This window comes from Carcharodon carcharias, chromosome 21, assembly GCF_017639515.1.
Source record: "Carcharodon carcharias isolate sCarCar2 chromosome 21, sCarCar2.pri, whole genome shotgun sequence".
Classification (NCBI taxonomy): Eukaryota; Metazoa; Chordata; class Chondrichthyes; order Lamniformes; family Lamnidae; genus Carcharodon; species Carcharodon carcharias.
In genome coordinates this window covers 12918613-12939244 of record NC_054487.1, presented here as the reverse complement: position 1 = coordinate 12939244, position 20632 = coordinate 12918613, and the positions used below count along the sequence as shown (strand labels likewise).

Sequence of the window (20632 nt, the reverse complement as noted above, 5' to 3'; positions counted from 1 at the left end):
ATAAGATAGATATTGTAAATTGTTTTACTTTGCTGACATTGTATAGTACAGTTTATTTTGTTTGTTTAAAACCATGGAAACTTATGGCTTTATCCTCTTAGTAGGTAGATTTCAAACTTCATCTACTTCAAACAAAAATGTTCCTAACTGGATCATAACAACACCATGAATGGGCTGAATTTAATAAAGAGGAAAATGGATTGCCCACTTAAAGGCCTCAATGGGCAGTGGGGTAGGAAGGCCATTCTCAGACCTCCCGGCCACAGACTTAATCAGGGTGGAGACAGGAAGATGCTGGGTTCCCACCCACCTCTCTCCCACCCACCTCTCTCCCACCCACCTCTCTCCTACCTAATTAAATGCACCCCCCCCACTATCAAACTCACCAAGAGGGAGGGCACAAGATTCTGCCTGGCGTGTAGAAAGAGTGAGCTCGATATGCTAGATCAGTCATCCTAACGTGTAACATATGACTGGTTTACATTATCTCCAGATGAAAAGAACAGTCCTCACAGCAATGGGTTTTAGTTTCAAGAGCTCATCCAATCCTGAGCTCTCTTTTTAATGAACTACAATCTTTTTGGGATTTTTCTTGTTCTAATCACATCAGAGCCTCAGATTATCTCACACTGAATCAGTTCTGTGCTAGTCTGGTCGAAGCTAACCTCAGCATAGGAAATCTGTACTGTCCTGTACTGATCAGCTTGTTCGTAAGGGGATGGAAGTACAAGGAGTTTGGAGATTCTGGAGAACAAATGACTTTTTGACAAGTCATGAACTCAGTGAGCTGAGGTTGAAGTTAGTTGGAATCTGCGAGGAGTAAGAAGGAAAATTCAGAGCAGCTTTGACCATACTTACACAACGATGGATTGTTAAATGAAGTTTGGTCATTGCAAGTGAGTGGATTGTTAATTGGAGGTTGAATGCCCCAATGTCTGAGTGGTGTCAGCAAAACCTCCCGAGCCCTGGCACTAGTGTCCAGAACTCTACTTGGACTTCAGAAAGTTAAGGAGAAAGGAAGTGTGCATTGTGAAGTGGGAAACTGTGCATCTTGGAGGCATCTTTGGTGTTGAAGGTGATGTGGGAGCCCCAGGAGATTGTGAGGTCTGTACTGTTGCTGGATTAATTGCCTAGAAACTCTTAACAATGAAGGGGGAGGGGAGGGTGCACTATGGTCAAAATGCTTTATCCAGGCAGATGTGTCCCCTGTTAATACCTGTAAAATTACCACATTCCGGAGACTATTTTCCTCAAAGAGAGACTAATTCATTTATTAATGCTAAGCATGAAAAACAATGGGTTAATGTATTTTAGCATTGTGTGCGCTGCTCATAATGAAATCCAACATACTCAACATTGTTTTATGACAACAAGGTTTCCCTTGTGGTTAATCTTGTTGAAGCTTGCAGGTGATTGGCCATTACAGTATGTTAAAGTCCCATCCAGTTATGGTGCGGAGTTTTTTAATGATGTCATGTGACACTCTGAAAATTCCCCTGTGTTCTCTGCAGGGTTTTGCAATATTTTCAGACACTGTCAACATGATATGAACTCCAGGAAAAGCCCCTGCTTTAGAATTAGGGCTTTGATCCATTTAAACCGAGCTTCAGTCTGGAGAGTATACAGTCTTTTTAAATTAATTCGCGGGATGTGGGCTTCGCTGGCTGGGCTAGCATTTATTGCCCATCCCTAATTGCCCTTGAGAAGGTGGTGATGAGCTGCCTTCTCGAACCACTGCAGTCCTTGTGTGTAGGCACACCCACAGAGCTGTTAGGAAGGGAGTTCCAGGGTTTTGACTCAGCGACAGTGAAGGAACGGTGATATAATTCCAAGGCAGGGTGATGAGTGACTTGGAGGGGAACTTCCAGGCGGTGGTGTTCCCATGTGACTGCTGGCCTTGTCCTTTTAGATGGTAGTGGTTGTGGGTTTGGAAGGTGCTGCCTAAGGAGCCTTGGTGAATCTTGTAGATGGTACACACTGCTGCTCCTGTGTGCCGGTGATGGAGGGAGTGAATGTTTGTGGATGTGGTGCCAATCAAGGGGGCTGCTTTGTCCTGGGTGGTGTCAAGCTTCTTCAGTGTTGTGGGAGCTGCACTCATCCAGGCAATTGGGGAGTATTCCATAACACTCTTGATTTGTGCTTTGTAGATGGTGGACAGGCTTTGGGGAGTCAGGAGATGAGCTACTCATCACAGGATTCCTAGCCTCCGACCTGCTCTTGTAGCCACAATGTTTATATGATTAGTCCAGTTCAGTTTCTGTGTCAATGGTAGACCCCAGTATGTTGATAGTGGGGGATTCAGTGATGGTAATGCCATTGAACAACAAGGGGAGATGGTTTGATTCTCTCTTGTTGGAGGTGTTCATTGCCTGACATTTGTGTGGTGTGAATGTTATTTGCCACTTGTCAGCCCAAGCCTGGATATTGTCCAGGTTTTGTTGCATTTGGACATGGACTGCTTCAGTATCTGAAGAGTTGCGAATGGTGCTGAACATTGTGCAATCATCAGCGAACATCCCCACTTCTAACCTTATGATGGAAGGAAGGTCATTGATGAAGCAGCTGAAGATGGTTGGGCCGAGGACACTATCCTCAGGAACTCCTGGAGTGATGTCCTGGAGCTGAGATGACTGACCTTCAACAACCACAATCATCTTCCTTTGTGCCAGGTATGACTCCAACCAGTGGAGAGTTTTCTCTCTGGTTCTCATTGACTCCAGTTTTGCTCAGGCTCCTTGATGCCACACTTGGTCAAATATGGCCTTGATGTCAAGGGCAGTCACTCTCACCTCATCTCTGGAGTTCAGCTCTTTTGTCCATGTTTGAACCAAGGATGTAATGAGGTCAGAAGCTGAGTGGCCCTGGCAGAACCTAAACTGAGCATCAGTGAGCAACTTATTGCTAAGCAAGTGCTGCATGATAGCACTGTTGATGATCCCTTCCATTACTTTACTGATGATCGAGAGTCGACTGATGGGACGGCAATTGGCTGGGTTGGATTTGTCCTGCTTTTTGTGTACAGGACATACCTGGGCAATTTTCCACATTGCCGGGTAGATGCCAGTGTTGTAGCTGTACTGGAACAGCTTGGCTAGGGGCGCAGCAAGTTCTGGAGCACAAGTCTTCAGTACTATTACCGGAATATTGTCAGGGCCCATAGCCTTTGCAGTTTCTAATGCCTTCAGCTATTTCTTAAGTGGGGTGAATTGAATTGGCTGAAGACTGGTATCTGTGATGCTGGGGACCTCCGGAGGAGGCCGAGATGGATCATCCACGCAGCACTTCTGGCTGAAGATTTTTGCGAATACTTCAGCCTTATCTTTTGCATTGATGTGCTGGGCCCCATCATTGAGGATGGGGATATTTGTGGAGCCTTCTCCTCCAGTGAGGTGTTTAATTGTCCATCAAGACTGGATGTGGCAGGACTGCAGAGCTTAGATCTGATCCATTGGTTATGGCATCGTTTAGCTCTGTCTATCACTTGCTGCTTATACTGTTTGGCACGCAAGTAGTCCTGTGTTGTAGCTTCACCAGGTTGACACCTCATTTTTAGGTATTCCTGATGCTGCTCCTGGCATGCCTTTCCGCACTCTTCGTTGAACCAGGGTTGATCCCCTGGATTGATGGTAATGGTAGAGTGGGGGATATGTCAGGCCATGAGGTTACAGATTGTGTTCGAGTACAATTCTGCTGCTGCTGATGGCCCACAGTGCCTCATGGATGCCCAGTCTTGAGTTGCTAGATCTGTTCGAAATCTAGCCCATTTAACACGGTGGTAGTGCCACACAACACGATGGAGGGTATCCACAATGTGAAGGCAGGACTTCATCCCCACAATGACTGTGCGGTGGTCTCTCCTACCGATACTGTCATGGACAGATGCATCTGCGGCAGGCAGGTTGGTGAGGATGAGGTCAAATATGTTTTCCCTCTTTTTGGTTCCCTCATCACTTGCTGCAGACCCAGTCTAGTACCTATATCATTTAGGACTCAGCCAGCTCAGTCAGTAGTGGTGCCATCGAGCCACTCTTGATGATGGACATTGAAGTCCCCCACCCAGGGTACATCCTGCACCCTTGCCACCCTCAGTGCTTCCTCCCAGTGGTGTTCAACATGGAGGAGCACTGGTTCAACAGTTGAGGTAGGGCAGTACATGGTAATCAGCAGGAGGTTTCCTTGCCCATGTTTGACCTGATGCCATGAGACTTCATGGAGTCCGGAGTCGATGTTGAGGACTCCCAGGGCAACTCCCTCCCCACTGTATACCACTGTGCCTCCACCTCTGCTGGGTCTGTCCTGTGGGTGGGACAGGACATGCCCAGGGATGGTGATAGTGTCTGGGACATTATCTAAAAGGTATGATTTCATGAGTATGTCTATGTCAGGCTGTTGCTTGACTAGTCGATGGGACAGCTTTCCCTTTGTTTTGATTTGCTGGCTCTGAGTGGCTTACTACGCCACACTACTGTGGATTTGGAGTCACATGTAGGCCAGACCAGATAAGGATGGCAGATTTCCTTCCCTAAAGGGCATTAGTGAACCAGATGGGTCTTTATGACAATGGCGTCATAGACTTTTAATTCCAGATTTTTATTGAATTCAAATTTCACCATCTGCCGTGGTGGGATTCAAACCCAGGTCCCCAGAGCGTTACCCTGGGTCTCTCGATTTACTATTCCAGCAACAATACCACTGTGCCATCACCTCCCCCTTTAAAATTAGGGAGGATTTTGACAGGGTGAAGAGGGAAAGACCATCTCCTCTGGCTGGGTAGTTAATAGTGAGGAGTCAGTAACATCAAATTGTCACTTAAAAGAGAGCGAAGAGGGGTTAGAATAAGAGATATCTTTATAAAAATGATTATTAGAACATGGCCAAAAAACGTTGTAGAGGCAGAGACTTGCATATTCTCATACAAGGAATGCAGAAAGTTAGTGTGCAGGTACAATAAGCAACTAGGAAGGCACATGGCATGTTGGCCTTTCTTGCAAGGGGATTGGAGTATAAGAACAAGAATGTCTTGGGACAGTTGTACAGGGCATTGGTGAGACCAGATCTGGAGTGCTGTGCACAGTCTTGGTTTTCAGATCCACCAGTTTGGCCCCTGGGCCAAAAGCGTTGTCTACGACGAGGGCCTGAGTAAATTGGGTCTATATCCTCTAGAGTTTAGAAGAATGAGAGGTGATCCGAGTGAACCAGGCAAGATTCTGAAGGGAAGGTTGTTTCCCCTGGCTGCCAAATCTAGAACACTGGGCACAGTCTTGGGATAAAGAGTCAGATCATTTAGGACTGAGATGAGCAGAAATTTCTTGACTCGGAGGGCTGTGAATCTGTGGAATTCTCTACCCCAGAGGGTTGTGGATGCTCCATCACTGAATATATTCAAGACTGAGATCAACAGATTTTTGACCTGTCAGGGAATTGAAGGATATTGGAGTTGAGGCAGAAGATCGGCCATAACTGATTGGCATGATTGTGTTGGAGCAGGCTCAAGGGGCCATATGGTCTACTCCTGCTCCTATTTCTTATGTTCTCATGGTCAGAGACCACTGCATCTTTTTAGAAAACAGCAGAGAAACATTTGCAGCAGTGGAAGGAAGCCACTGGACCATGGAGAAAGAAAAGAGGATTAGTGGGATTGGTTTCGGATTGTGTGACAGGGGGAAAAAAAAGCACAGATTAAATAGGCTGAATATCTTCCCCCTGTATTGTTCGCTTCTGCAGTTCTAGCCAACTGCATAATGTTGGAGGAATGTACTGAAGGATACAGGTTTGATATTGCAGCAATGTGAGGCATATTTCACAAGACGTGAATTACACAAATGCTGGTGTGTCGTCCTGCGTTGTACTTTGATATTGAGTCAGAAGTTTGTGGATTCAACTCCCACAAAATTTCTTGTGATGGGAGAAGACACTGGTTCTAACCCCTACATCTTGGACACCTCTTCTCTTAAAAACGGTGCCACTCTGAGCCAGAAGGTCGCAGTTCCAGATCCTACTCTCGAGACTTGGGTATGAAATCAAAGCCGACACTCAGTGCAGTACTGAGAGAGTGCAACACTGTCAGATGTGCCGCCTTTTGGGTGGGATGTTAAACCGAGGCCCTGTTTGCTCTCTCAGGTGGGACTAAAAGATCCCATTGTACTGGTTATGGACAAGCAGAGAAGCTCTTTGTAGGCTCTGGCAAATATTTTATATTTACAGCCACTGAAGTACTTTTGTCATGTAGTCACTGCTGTAACGTAGGAAACATGGCAGCCAATTTGTACACTGCAAGATCCCACAAATAGCAATGAGATATATGACCAGATAAATTGGTTTTATCGCTGGTAGTTGGAGTCAGTTTTCCCTAGGGCGTTATGGTATTTAACCATTAGTGGCAGCACAACTGATCCTGTCCTTGTATATTTTTATATTTATTCTCTGGACGAGTGTGTCTCTGGCAATGCCCACCCTTCTTTGTGAAGGTGGTGGGTGAGTCTTTTCTTTGAGGCACTGCAGTCCCTTTGGGTAAAGATGCTTCCACAGTGCTGTTAGGTGTGAAGTTCCAGGATTTTGACCCAACAATGATGAAGGGATGGGGATATATTTTTCATTAAGGACAGTGTGTGACTTGGAGGCGATCAGTATCAATGTGCCTGCTGCCCTGTGTAAGTGGTGGAAGCCACAGGTTTGGGAGATTCTGCCAAGGAAGTGAGTGGGCATCTTGACAATTAGTAACCGAAGCAGGGTCAGGATCAAGAGTGATGGCCTGGGCTAAATTGTTTGTTAATACCTTCCTTAAAATAGAGTTATTGCTTGAGTGCATCCAACTTGACTTGGAACTCAGAGCTTTCTATTTGTGCACATCATCATTTATGGAAGACTGTTAACAGCTAAGCAGGGCATATCAATCAAATTTTAAATATAATTTTACACATTGAATGCAATTTACCTTATGCAAAAACTCCACCACTTATGCAGCAAGTACCCATTCACTCATCACTCTTTCATTCGCTGACCTACCTTGGCTCCCAGTCTGGTACTTATCAAATTTAAAATTCTTATCCTTGTTTTCAAATCCCTCCGTAGCCTTGTTCCTCTCTAAGCCTTCAGGGAACACTGTTCCTCCACATTCACAATTCCCTCTGCCTCACAATTGGCCTTTAGTTGTCTGGACCCTAAGCTCTGGAATTCCATCCCTAATCTTCTCCACTTCTCTATCCTCCTTTTAAGGTGCTCCCTGTCCTAATTTCACCTCAATTGGCTCGGTGTCATATTTTGCCTGAGAACATTCAATTTGAGGCGTTTGGGATGTTTTACTGCATTAAAGGCGTCCTCTGAATGCAGGTTGTTGTTCTCACTCAAGCAATCAACAGAGAGCTAAGAGATACTGACGCTGAATAAATTGGGAGTGACTGACGGGTTGCAGCTGATCTCCATGCTGCCTTGAACATTGAATTTCGTTGCTGTTCATTAAATATTCTGCAGTAGCATCAAAACCATCCATTGAAATTTTGTTTTGTCGAAAACCGTATTGTCTCCTTGTCCCTTTGAAGATGATGTTTGGGAGGCTTTGCTGCAGAGCAGCTTAATAATACGATTCAGTTGCTATTTGCCACTTAAACTGCTTTGAAGATCGGAAGGGACATATAGTTACCTTCAGCACTGCCCCTAAGGCATGTGATATTATCAGATTATGGCACGGATTCATTTCTGAAGTAATTAAATTAAAGTGTGTTTGCCACTTGCATATCTTGTTTACCAAAAGTGCAGCTGACACGATTAGTTCTTGGACGTTCTCCTCCCACTGTTCTCCTCTCCAATCTGACTGGCTAATTCCAGTGCAATCCTGTTCAGAGATTCAAGGCAAACCTGATTCTCACAAAAAGGTTCATTTGGCTCGTACATGAGGTGATTTAAGCAGCACGGGCTGGCTGGTGTTCACTTGAGTTTAGAAGGTTGAGGGGATGACCTGATCGAGGTATTTAAAACGGCTAAATGATTGTAGGGTATCCATACAAAGTAATATTTCCTCTGGCCGGGGAATCCAGACCAAAGGTCAAAATTACAGCCAAGTCATTTGAGAGCAAAATCAGAGGCACAGAATTCAGCCAAATATATCTGTGGCAGCTCTTTGGAAGAGCTATCCCAAATAGTCCCAGCCTCCTGCACTTACGTGTCATCCTCCCACTGTAGCGCCCCCACCCCCACCCCCACCCTCCCCGCCGTCGACCCTCTACTCCCCCCACCCAAAAGGCTATGGATTAATTGAAACTTTAAAGATTATAATTGATGGTTTTCTTTTGGCTTAAAGAGACATGTTGTTAAAACTTTTCGTCTTGCACTCATCAGGACAAACAAAAGAATGCTAAATTTCAAACCATCACAACAGTTTATACTACATGAGAAAAGGGTGCTGATTGGTTGGCAAATCGACGCTGATTTGCGTTGCCATGGCGAAAGCAACGGGGAACTATAGGCTCCCCAAGCTCCTGGGTGATTCAAAAAATGCGCAAGGCCTGAACATATTCCTTTTGCTTGCAGAGAGTGGTCTGTATGAATCTGTGAATTTCTCCATAGCAACACCTGGCCAATTAAAGTCGGCTTGCCAACCAATCAGCACCCTTTTCTTGTGTAGTATAAATTTGAAATTAGACATTCTTGGCGTTGGTCTTGATGAGCGCAAGAAGAAAAGCTTCAGCAGCATGTCTCTCTGTTCAAGCTCCGGACTATCAAGTGACTGATTTTTGTTACAACAGGATAACAAGGGAGACAGAGCAAAGGCAGGTAAATGGAGTTGTTGTGCAGATCAGCCATGATCCATCTGAATGACAGAGCAGAGGTTGAGTGGCCTATTTCTGTTCCTATGGTACCTGTAAGATATCTGTGTTGGCTTATGCAGCAAGTTCCTGCTATCTTTGCCTATGCAATCTTATTTTTGTCAGGTCAGAAAATGGAAGTTTGGGACCAGAATTTCAGGTATTTCCAGCTACAATTCAATTGGAATCAGCCAAACCAGCGCAAACTTCAACCACAAATGACCTTCAATGCTTATTGAGATTCGTGACTGCCTGCTTGAAAGATCTTTTTGATTTTTCCGCGATCCTTTTGGTTTTAAAAAATCATTGTGTTGGAAGCTGACCCAGCCCCCAGATGGAGTTAATTACCACAGCAAGTTTCCACCAATGACACCAATTTATGGGCCTTTGAGGAGAATTGTAGAATTAAACTGTTTGTTTTAGGTGCAAGGGCACTGGTTAGGCACCTTTATTAAAAGCTTTTGAGTATAACTTTTTAATTTGTGAACGAACTGGCTAGTGTACACCAATATAGTTCCTAAATTTAGTATAGATTTCTAAAAACCATTTTCAGTTATTTGAAGTCTGCTGACTAACAGAGGAGTGGGTTAGGCAATCTGAGTAAAAATACTTTTATTTTTGTGATAAAGCTATTTTCAGCTGTTATGAATCAAACTGCACTAAATATAGCAAGGGATTTCTTTCAATTCCAAAACAAAAATGGTGTTCTCAAAAGGCCTAATTGTCGTAGTTCATGGTAGGTTTTACATGTGATTAATGTTTCGAGTCCAATAAGACTCTTCTTCAGAACTTTGAAAATTCCAAAGAAGAGTCATATTGGACTTCAAACGTTAACTCTGCTTCTCTCTCCACAGATGCTGGCTGGACCTGCTGAGATTTTCCAGCACTTTCTGTTTTTATTTCAGATCTCCAGCATCTGCAGTATTTTGCATTTATTTTACATTTGGTGATGGGTGAATGAGTTTGAGCAGAACCTTGGGGAAACGCTTCCAAAAACTAGCATAACTTCCACCCAGATCACCAATTGGTGCTTGTGGTGGAAACACTTGGCCAAAATACTTCATTTGCACTTAGCAATTTTTAAAAACGTGTAAGTGTCTTAGTGCCACATTGCACTTATTCAGTGAAGGATGGTTGGAAAAAATGTCTGGTTGTAGGATAGTTGACAGAATTGTAACAGCTTAACAAAACGTTTAATACTGAAGGAGCAATTCTTCAAAGTTGAGGCATTTGAATCTGGCCTAATGTCTGTCAATAACGCTTCCACCCTACACAAGCACCACTAGACAAGGGCTAGAAGCCACCAACCACACAGATAAAAGATTAGATACTCCAGAGCAACAGAGCCAAGGGCAACTACACAAAAGGTGGAATCTCCATTCACTGGATACAAGCCTGAGGCTCCTCTCTGTTCACATTGAAATATGCATTTGCATGTCACAAGCTGCATTCTGTGTAGCAACAGTTTATAAAAACACGCACTGGCACTGAAGAATTGCGATTTAACATTTTAAGGCTATTCCCTGAATAGCGCAATACAATCTTTTCTATCCCCTTGAACAAGTGAGATAAACCAGGCCTTCAGTCAACATTTAACAGAATGGCGACTTCAGCAATGCAGCTGTAACTTAGCGCCTCATGTGAGGGTCAGCATGTTGAAGCCCCCCGAAATGGGGCCTTGAATCTACAGGCTTCCAACTCAGAGCAAGAGGGCTAGCAACTGAGCCAAGCTGGCACTATGGGCAGGAATTTCCAACCCCGCCCACTGCCAGGATCGTCTGGTCTCGCTAAAAGTCAATGGACTTCTGGCTGGGCTGCCAAATCTCCTGTGGTGAGCTTCACCATGACGGGGTGAGAAAATCCCAGCCTTAGAGCAGAGAGGAGGCAAGAAAGCACTGGTGTGGGGCAAAAGAAACCTATAAGAATGGGTGAACTCTCAATTCCTTTCCTGATGGTATGACATGTCTTCACGGAAAGAAATGGTAATGTGTCAAGAAATGTAATTCTACAGAGTCTCCAGTACTCTGGCTGCTGTTAGTAACTGCACAAATTGTTAAGAACAGCTGTGAGAGCACAGTTAAATCCCATTCCCCCATATCAAATTGAGGCTTGCTTGTGTTCATATATCAAGCTTGCTGATGGTTCCTACAATGCAATGAGATAATCACCTAGGAATGCAGGCAGAACATGGTCTTCTGGCACTTGAACTTGATGTGTTTTAATATCTACAGTATGTGTTGTAAGCTGGTGTTTCTCATGACCCCATCATTTCATGAGGATAGATTCCTGCTGTACAGTATTAACATATGGAAGTATAAGTGACTCAAACTTGAAAGATCTTTAATATTCTTCCATAATAACCTTAATATTAGAGCACGGTAGTTCAAGAGTGATGTCAGGAAGCACTTCTCCACACAATAGGTCATGGAAATCTGGAATTCTCTCCCTTAAAAAGCTGGTGAATGAGAGTTTGAAGTGTTTAAAATCATGAGGGGTCTGAACTGAGTAAGATAGGGAGAAACTGTTCCCATTGGTGGAAGTAGCGAGATCCAGAGGACATGGATTTAAGGGGATTGGCAAAAGAAGCAACAGCGACATGAGGAAAAACTTTTTCACGCAGTGAATGGTTAGGATGTGGAATGCACTGCCTGAGCCTGGGATTAAAGGTAGAAAGTTGAGGGAGGTGAATTGTTTCATAGCTTTATGGTGCTGGGATCGAATGAGTTCAATGGTCAGAATCATTGCAATGGTTTGAATACATAAACTCATTGGGTTTCATTGAGAGGCAGCTGTTGCAGTTGATTGGCAGAGCTGTCTCCTAGCAACTGTAGATTTAGGTTACAAGAGGAAAGAAGAGCGTTATTGGTTTGACAGGAATGTTCAGTATAGTTGTAGGAGAGACGTGTTTGGAAAAGAGAGAGGCTAGAGAGGTCAGAGGCTGCACAAAGATCACCCCCCAGCAGGAGTTTGCCAGAATTTTGAAGGAATTTAGTCAAAAAAGTGACTTTATTTCTGACTGATCCTCAACTTAGTGGCAAAGCTCAAAGAGCGATGAAGGAGATGGACCCTGGTCACCTTGTTTTAACATTTATCCAGATTTCTAGGTAATGAACATCCTTTTTGCCACCAGTCTGTCAGTTTTATTTTTAAATTTTATTGACGCAATTGTGTCTCCCATCAGCTTGAAAATGGAGTGATGTGGTCTGTATTTCCGATGTGTTGGGGCTGGTAGAGAGCAGTAACCTTGATCATCCCGTGTTGGAATGAAGAGGGTAGTAAACAAAGTATGATGTATTCAGAGCTCACTATGCATCTATTAGTAGTAATTTGTTTTTTGGTGTAAATGTTAACTGATCAGAAGACATGAGGAAGGTTAGAGATTAAAAATGAGCTACCTTCCCTCCTCATTCCCCCCACCACCACTACCACCCCCCACCCCTGCCACCAACAGCAGGGTAATGGACCTGTGAAGCCGACATTAAGAGAACTTAGTTGACCCATGGTTAATTAGCATCTTTCACAATGGAGCTGGATCTGATGTGGAGGGGTTTATCAGCACTGCTTAATTTATTTTCAGGTGAGGTAGAGGAAATGATCTTTCCTTAAAGCAGGGGATAGCAGGGAGTGGTGAATGGGAATCCAGCTGCCATAAACATGGATGAGTTCTGGTCGGAGTGGCTTTGATGGGCTGAGCGGCCTTTTTCTCGCTTCTGTCTTTATATTATGCTTTTGATTGAGTGTTTAAAATGGCTTGAGTATAGTTGTGGCACCTTTCTTAACAATTACATGTTCTTAAACGCCTTTCAAAGAAATTTATTTTTCTTTTGAATTTATTTTTACCCACCGTTTTGTCTCTCTTATTTGTGTTGTATAGCACTATGCCAGTGGCTAGAAGCAGAGCGATATGGCAGGAGCCAAGATAATCCATGTCCAAACAAAGCCTCAGGTAAACAGTGGAAAACCGTTAGATCTCTCACCTTTCTGTTTCCTCTCCGAGTGCATCATCCTCCGCTTTTCCAAAATTTGGGGAATTCTGCTGGAATCCCAGCTGACCCATCATTCCTAGCTGATCAGGATTATGGGTTTCAGTGGGATGCAGCTGCTGCAGTTGATTGGCAGAACTGTCTCCTGGCAACTGTAGACTATTATCCTCTCTCTAAATTAGGATAGTACTATCAAACTAATGATCCTTCACTTATCCTTTCCCACTTTCCTTCAAATAATCCTCATCATTCCTGGACAATCCATGAAGACTCTTGCTGGCTTTAGTAAAAGGTGGGGGTTAATATCTTCTATTGGTTTGCTGGTGTTGGTGGTGGGCCTCTTTTCTAGGTACTCTCATTGTCTGCATTGCTTTCCTTCATTGTGGGTTTATATTGACTTGATGGTGAAACCAGTGCTTGTGTTTCTGGCGCATTTGCTTCAAAGATTACTGTCGACGACAGCTAAAAGGAGACCCATGACCCTCTACAACCACAGTAGGAATGTCATGTCCTGTTGCACATCTGTTAACCCCACTGACGTGTCCTGTTTATCATTAATTCTAACAAATTAGGCTGTTCCTGCCAAATGTTAATTCTAACTCACCATATCCTGGAATGTTCAAAATTGGGTGAGGGACAATTAAACTTGAAACTCCTTTCAACTGTTAACTAAGATTTCTACTTACAGCTTTTAATATGTGATTAATGCCTTCCTGAATTTGCAGTGATTTTGAGATATTTTGTGTGTGTTGTTGACCAGTCGGGGAGAATTTGATGTTTTATCTCTGGTGACATCCAGCAGGCTTGTGGTTTTTTTCACCCAAGTTGCCATTTACTCAGTGTGAACCAGCACAGTGAGCATTGCCAAGATATTCAACTATGAAGTTCCTCACCAGTACCTTCCAATTCTTGCCCAGCATCCAGCACCATTCATTTTTCAGCATGGGACGGTGAACAGGAACCCAATCCCATTATCTTTTTCTTCTCTTTCCCATCCCTCTCTAACCCAGAAGCATTGGCACCAGTTGCAGCAGCACAACTGCAGCCTTGTCTGAAACCAGCCTCTGAAATTTTGGGCTGCCCGAAAATTGGTTGCAAACTGTGTTGCTGGAGCACAAAGTCGCAATAAATGGTTTATTTGGATGTCCCTCTCACATTGATGCATGTTGACTGTTTGCATGGATCCTTTTCGCATTGCATTTTACAGCACAGAAACAGCCCATCTGGTCTATGCCGAAATTTATGCTCCATATGAGCCTCCTCCCACCCGTCTTCATCTCATCTTATCAACATGTCTTTCTATTGCTTTCTCCCTCTTGCGTATATCTAACTTCCCCTTCAACACATCTCTGCTTTTCACCTCAACTACTCTTTTCGTTAATAAGTTCCATATTCTCACCACTCTCTGGGTAAAGACATTTCTTCTAAATTCTTCTGTTGGATTTATTAGTGATTGTCTTATATCTACGGCTCGTCCCATAGGTCTCCTCAGAAATGGAAGCATCTTCTCTACACCCCTTCATATTCTTAAAGACCTCTATCCTTCAGCCTCCCCTTTCCTAGAGAAAACAGCCCCAGTCTGCTCAACCCTTCATCATAGCTATAACCTCTCAGTCCTGGGTATCATCCTTGTAAACCTTATTTGCACCATCCCCAGGACCTCGATATACTTTTTCAAACATGGAGACAAGGACATGGAAGTTGAGTCCATACATTATCGCTCCCCACATCGTGAGTTGACTTTTGCAGTTGGAGAGAAAAGAGTGGAAACACCTTTTTTGAAATGAGGCAACTCCAGTGCGTCGGCGTGAGATTGGACTGTGTCCTGACCTGTCTTACTTGTCCTGTGCTGTTTAGCCATCAGATAGCGTGTGCCTGCATATGCCGAGACCCACACGCAGGCTACGTGGTAGACCTTGGGTGATGTTGCTTGATCTGAGTGGTTCTTAAAGTAGGAGAATCTATATTTTTATATATATAAACAGATGTTGGTGATATAAGTTTTTTGAAAGATGTTTTCTCAACGAGGTAAGTTGGTGAACAATATTTTCTACCTTTCTACAACCAGCTGGAGCACTGTCCATGGGTCTTTTGAAATTCCCGGGTGAATACTGTATAATTTAATTCTCTATTTTCATCTATAGGAGAAAACTTTGATCAGAGCCCATTGAGGAGAACATTCAAGTCCAAAGTGTTAGCCCACTATCCCCAGAATGTGGAGTACAACCCTTTCGACCAGGATGCTGTTAATATGGTGAGTAGTGAATTTTAATGGCCTTTTTCTACCCTACACAGCCAGTGCAATGGATCAAGGCCCACATATGAGCTTGTGGATTTTTCCAAGGATCCTATGGCAATAATTGGGATCTTGCCAGTTAGTTTTCATTCTCTCTTCTACCCATTACAGTCATGCATTATGGGCCGTGACCCTTTCTTCTTGGTTTCACCTGGCCAAGATATATTCCTCAACCTAAAATAGACTATCTGCTCATATATCTCATTGCTGGTTATAAGAGTTTGCCACGTGCAAGTTGGCTGCTGCATTTCCTACAACAGTGACTCCACTTCCAAAAGTACTTAATTGGCTGTAAAGGGCTTTGGGTCATCCTAAGGTTGTGAAAGACTCTATACAAAAGCAAGTCTTTCATGTTTTTTTTAAGTTCTGGAAGTTTATAACCAGAGCTGCCACCAAAGCGGTAGTTGAGTGATGGGGGCGTTGGTGGGTGAGTGATGGGGGCATTGGTGGGTGAGTGATGGGGGCGTTGGTGGGTGAGTGATGGGGGCGTTGGTGGGTGAGTGATGGGGGCGTTGGTGGGTGAGTGATGGGGCGTTGGTGGGTGAGTGATGGGGGCGTTGGTGGGTGAGTGATGGGGGCGTTGGTGGGTGAGTGATGGGGGCGTTGGTGGGTGAGTGATGGGGGCGTTGGTGGGTGAGTGTTGGGGGCGTTGGTGGGTGAGTGACGGGGGCGTTGGTGGGTGAGTGTTGGGGGCGTTGGTGGGTGAGTGACGGGGGTGTTGGTGGGTGGGTGATGGGGATGTTGGTGGGTGAGTGACGGGGACGTTGGTGGGTGAGTGACGGGGACGTTGGTGGGTGAGTGACGGGGGCGTTGGTGGGTGAGTGACGGCGGTGTTGGTGGGTGAGTGACGGCGGTGTTGGTGGGTGAGTGACGGGGGTGTTGGTGGGTGGGTGATGGGGATGTTGGTGGGTGAGTGATGGGGGCGTTGGTGGGTGAGTGATGGGGGTGTGGTGCAATGAGTAGTAGCTGAGGCGGTGGTACAAATTAGCACAATATGGCATTTGAAGATGCATTCACTGACCTTCACTACTCATGTCCGGTCATTGAACTTCTTGTGACACTGTCTCCAGATCCTTGGAACTCCGTAGCTATTAACCTCAATGGCTATCTGAGCTCATTGCCCTTTGGCTCTGGAGGGCTTCCTTTTCTCCTGTGGACTCAGGACATTTCTCCTCTTTTCCATCTTCTCCAACAAGACTTCCAGTGCAGCGTCTGAAAACCTGGGAAACCATGCCCTCCCCTGTTGGACCATTCCTCACTGATTCCCTTCCTGAATAGCCCCCAACCCCACTTCTAGCTACAGTGCATCTCCCCTTAAAGCAGTGCAAGCTAGCTTTAAATGGTATTGAAAATTTACAGTTTGGGTCCCCTGCTGATGCACGCAGCCAGTGAATGGCATGGTTACCACTGGCGCACCTGCAGAAGTCATTATAATGAACAGGTAGCTCAGAGTTGCCCTGCTGCCTGTATTTTAAACATTGGGTGCATTTTTGGTGTTATCCAATTTAGCCCCTCTTGGCTTTTCTTAAGACTGTTTTGTATACATGAAGTGTGCTGCCTGGGGCATTTTCAGTGTCAATATTCATAAGAGAGAGAGAACACATGAGAACATAACAATGTAAGAAATAGGAGCAGGAATAGGCCATTCAGCCCCTCGAGCCTGCCCCACCATTCATTAAGGTCATAGCTGATCTGATTGTGGCCTTAACCCCACTTTCCTGCCTGCACCCCCATAACCCTTGACTCTCTTGACGATCAAAAATCTGTCTAACTCAACCTTGAATATATTTAATGGCCCAGCCTCCACTGCTATCTGGGGAAGAGAAGTCCCCAAATAAACTGAGAGAAGAAATTCCTCCTCATCTCTGTCTTAAATGGGCAACCCCTTATTTTGAAACTGTGCTGCCTAGCTCTAGATTCCCCAACAAGTGAAGACATCATCTCAGTGTCTACCCTGTCAAAACCCCTCAGAAGCTTACAGGTTTCAATAAGATTATCTCTCATTCTTCTAAACTCCAGCGGGTGCCAACATAGTTTATGATAACCCACACTTAAACCCATTAATTTGATTGTTCCGTTAACATGATTTAAATTATTCCCTCATTTATGGGATTTAAGGGTGTATTTTGATGAGACACAGTGGGTTAGACCCATGGGAGGATGGGGTGCACATGGAGGGGAAGTTGAAGGTGATGGTGTTCTCATGATGTTGCTAGCCCAGTGATAGACGTGCTGTTGGAGTAACCTTGGCGAGTTGATGCAGAGTATCTTGTGTGATGTAACCGCCATGTGCTGTTCTGTTTCATGAACATCCGAAATTGTTCACTCTAAAAGGGGAACCCGCACACGCGAATGTGGTGGGCAGAAATATCCCAGACACAAAACTGATTTCATAACTGACTCTTGACATTGCTCTGCACCCCAGCAATGGGTTGTTGCCTGTGTGTTGAAGGAAACTTGGTGTCTAATGATAATTGTGAAACACTCTAGCTGAACAATGCTATAATATGCCTAGTTATGCCCTTTGGGAATATAGTGCTCCGCAAAAAAAGAATTAGCTACATCACTAATTCCCAACCCCTGAGATAAATTTTTAAAATGTTAATTACTTATCTCAAACTCATTTGTTTAATGAGGTAAGGAAACCATGAGATTGTCATTAAGAACTCATTCTAACTGATCTTGGAAATGGTGTCGAAATCTGTGAGACCTCTGTAGGGGATTAGGTGGTCTTTATAAGTGCTGGAGGTGGATACTGGTGATAATTTTCTAACTCTGATAGATTTCTAGTTATCACTTATTCTCAGCTGGACAGTTTTTTGTGCTATACACACTTCAGTGAATTTTTCTAACAGGCCACAAACTCTGTCTCTAATAAGCTACGCACCGGATCCATAAAGGTGAATGGGTTTTGGTTTACACCACGTGAAATCCAATGCATGTGGCTTCACCAAAGCATGTTATGGTGAGGGTCTCCTCCTGAAAGTTCAGCTTGAGTTCAGGAGGAGGTAGGATAGCCAACTCACTTGATAGTCCAATGATGTTCATAACCATCTTTGCTTAAACTCCTTGAATGCAATAGGACAAAACCGATCTAAGCCTGAGGGTTTGTATTGGCAGTGAGAAGGTGAATTGAATCAAATAGCCACTTGGTGGTACAGAACTTGAGCATTGCTGAAAAAAGAGACATCACAGTCTTGAACTCATCAGGATAGACACATCCCTTCAGCTGTTTGCAATAGGCAGAGTACTGACCACACTCAACCGAAGGCTTGCATAAATCGGAAGGCTTGCTTGCAAAACTAGGATTATAATGTTTGACATTGGATGTAATTACATGATTGGACAGTACTTGCTGAACAATCCCGAGTGTGTTAAGAATTACACTTAAAACCAATTTAAGATTTTTAGTCAGGCTTGCAATGTGGCTCACTTACACTTGCTAGGAGCTATATATATTCATATGCAGGGACCTGTCCTCTGCAGGCAAAAGGAATATGTCAGGCTTTGTGCCTTTTTCCCAATTAAACAAAAGCATGGGAAACATTCTCCCAAGGCAGTGCATTAGCCAATGAAAGCCAGCTTTCCAACCAATCAGCACCCTTTTTCCATTAAGTATAAATTGTTGCTCCCTTTGAAATTTGGCATTCTTGCACCTGTCCTGATAAGCGCAAGATGAAAAGCTTCGATAACGTGCCTCTTTTTTCAACAATGAATTGATTCCTTCCCCCACCACCGCCCCCCTCCCTCAATATTTTGTTCTCAAGGGGGCTATTTAACGGTGTTGGAAATCATAGCTGATACTTCACCCACTGTCTACTCTTTGCAGAGGCTGGGTGGGATTCTTGGTCGATCCTTCCCTTAAATAGCATTACTGTTTGTAAGTATTGTCTATCTCAATACCATTAAGGTGAACTTAGGCCCAACCTCGAAGACAAATTACATCAACCTCTTCACCCAGTGAGTCTATGGGGTATGTTTTTGACCTGCAACCTTGTGTAAAAGCTAGGGCTTCAGATTGGTTGCGAAGATAGAAAAAAATGCTCAGCTTTCATTTCTGTCAGGTGACAAGTTGAAAATCTATTCCCTTTAGCTCTGCGCCCACAGTAAAAGCTGAAGTGCAGTATGTTTCAGCAAAAATAAATACCTTGGGGTTGAATACAAGCCAAGGTACCTCAGTTTCTGAATGTGAGGGCGCTAGTTGCTCCTAGGCTCGGCCTTGCTCGAATTCAGCAAACAACGTGGTGCTGGGTCTTTCTGACATTCTTGTATCAGGTCCCCTTCTATGCTCATTGATCTGCATTGGCACCTGGTCCCCAAACATCTCCATTTGAAAATTCTCATCCTCATGCTCCAATCCTTTCGTGGCCTTGCCCTTCCCTATCTCTATAACTTTCTCCAGTCCTACAACCCTCCGAGAGCTCTGTTATCTCCAACTCTTTGTCCTCTTGTCCATCAGCCCTTATCCTTCGCTCCAACATTGGCGGCCATACCTTTCATCGCTAAAGTCAGGGGCCTGCAACCTGCCATTCCAGAGCAGTGGGTGGCTCTTTAAAACCTTGTTTGCAGCTCCCAACCTTTCCGTTATATCGTGTTAACCTGGAAAAAGCCTAAAAAAATTAAGTCAAGAAAATTATGAGCTGTGTTTATATTGTGGGGATAAAAGGCTAATTGTTGTGCTGCACTTCACAGTTTCAAATGGTTATTTTAATGAAAAACATTATCATGCTCTAAATAAACATTTTCGAGTGGTATAGCTACACTGTGGCTATAGACAATGCTTAATTCGGGAAGCAGGTCTCATAGTTGTGACCATTATTGTTCTGAAATAATAAATTATTCTGTATGTGCCGTTAGCATCTTTTTTTTAATCACAAGAATCAACAGCCAAATAAATTATCTTAATTCGATGTATCTTGAGTTAAAGTTTGTTTTAAAGATGACTTTACTGATAAAATTAATAGTATGAAAAGATCAAAAAATGATAGCTTTATTTTAATGATGATCTTACTTTCTACTGATACATAAATTCAATAGATGCAGTTTGTGTTTTAAATATGCGACTTATGCATTCTACCAGAAACACTTGGCAATTTGTCAAGTATTTGGTTTAGAAATGCCGAAATTTTGTCTTTCAGCTTTCAGTAGCTTTTATTTTAGGAATTTAAAAAAAAACAGGCTCCTCAGGTTAAAAAAAAGTTGCTGAAGCATCAACCTCTGAATCTCTTTCTAAATATCTCTGTATTCCTCTCTCACTTCTTTAAACACCCTTCTTAGAACCTACACCTTTGACCAAACTTTGGCCACCAGACTTAATGTGCCTTTGGTTGGATGTCAATTTTTGTCACGTTTTTCACTCATGGGATGTTGGTGTCACTGGCCAGGCCAGTGTTTATTGCTCATCCCTAATTGCCCTTGAGAAGGTGGTGGTGAGCTGCTTTCTTAAATAGCTACAGTCCATGTGGTGTAGGTACACCCACAGTGCTGTTAGGGAGGGAGTTCCAGGATTTTGACCCAGCGACAGTGAAGGAACGGTGAAGTATTTCCAAGTC

The 20632-nt window shown here is 43.9% G+C and overlaps 1 protein-coding gene across 4 annotated transcripts in view; it reads left to right on the top strand.

The window, feature by feature from the left end:
- LOC121293375 (DENN domain-containing protein 5B) overlaps window positions 1–20632 on the top strand; it is a 297453-nt gene that overhangs the window by 116692 nt on the left and 160129 nt on the right. For 2 of the 4 annotated variants that reach the window (XM_041216394.1, XM_041216396.1), the window contains exons 2-3: window positions 12676–12747; window positions 14929–15038. In XM_041216394.1, coding sequence (XP_041072328.1) covers window positions 12676–12747; window positions 14929–15038 — 182 coding nt within the window. The remainder of the gene's footprint in view (window positions 1–12675; window positions 12748–14928; window positions 15039–20632) is intronic. The other 2 variants (XM_041216395.1, XM_041216397.1) reach the window with 1 other exon arrangement.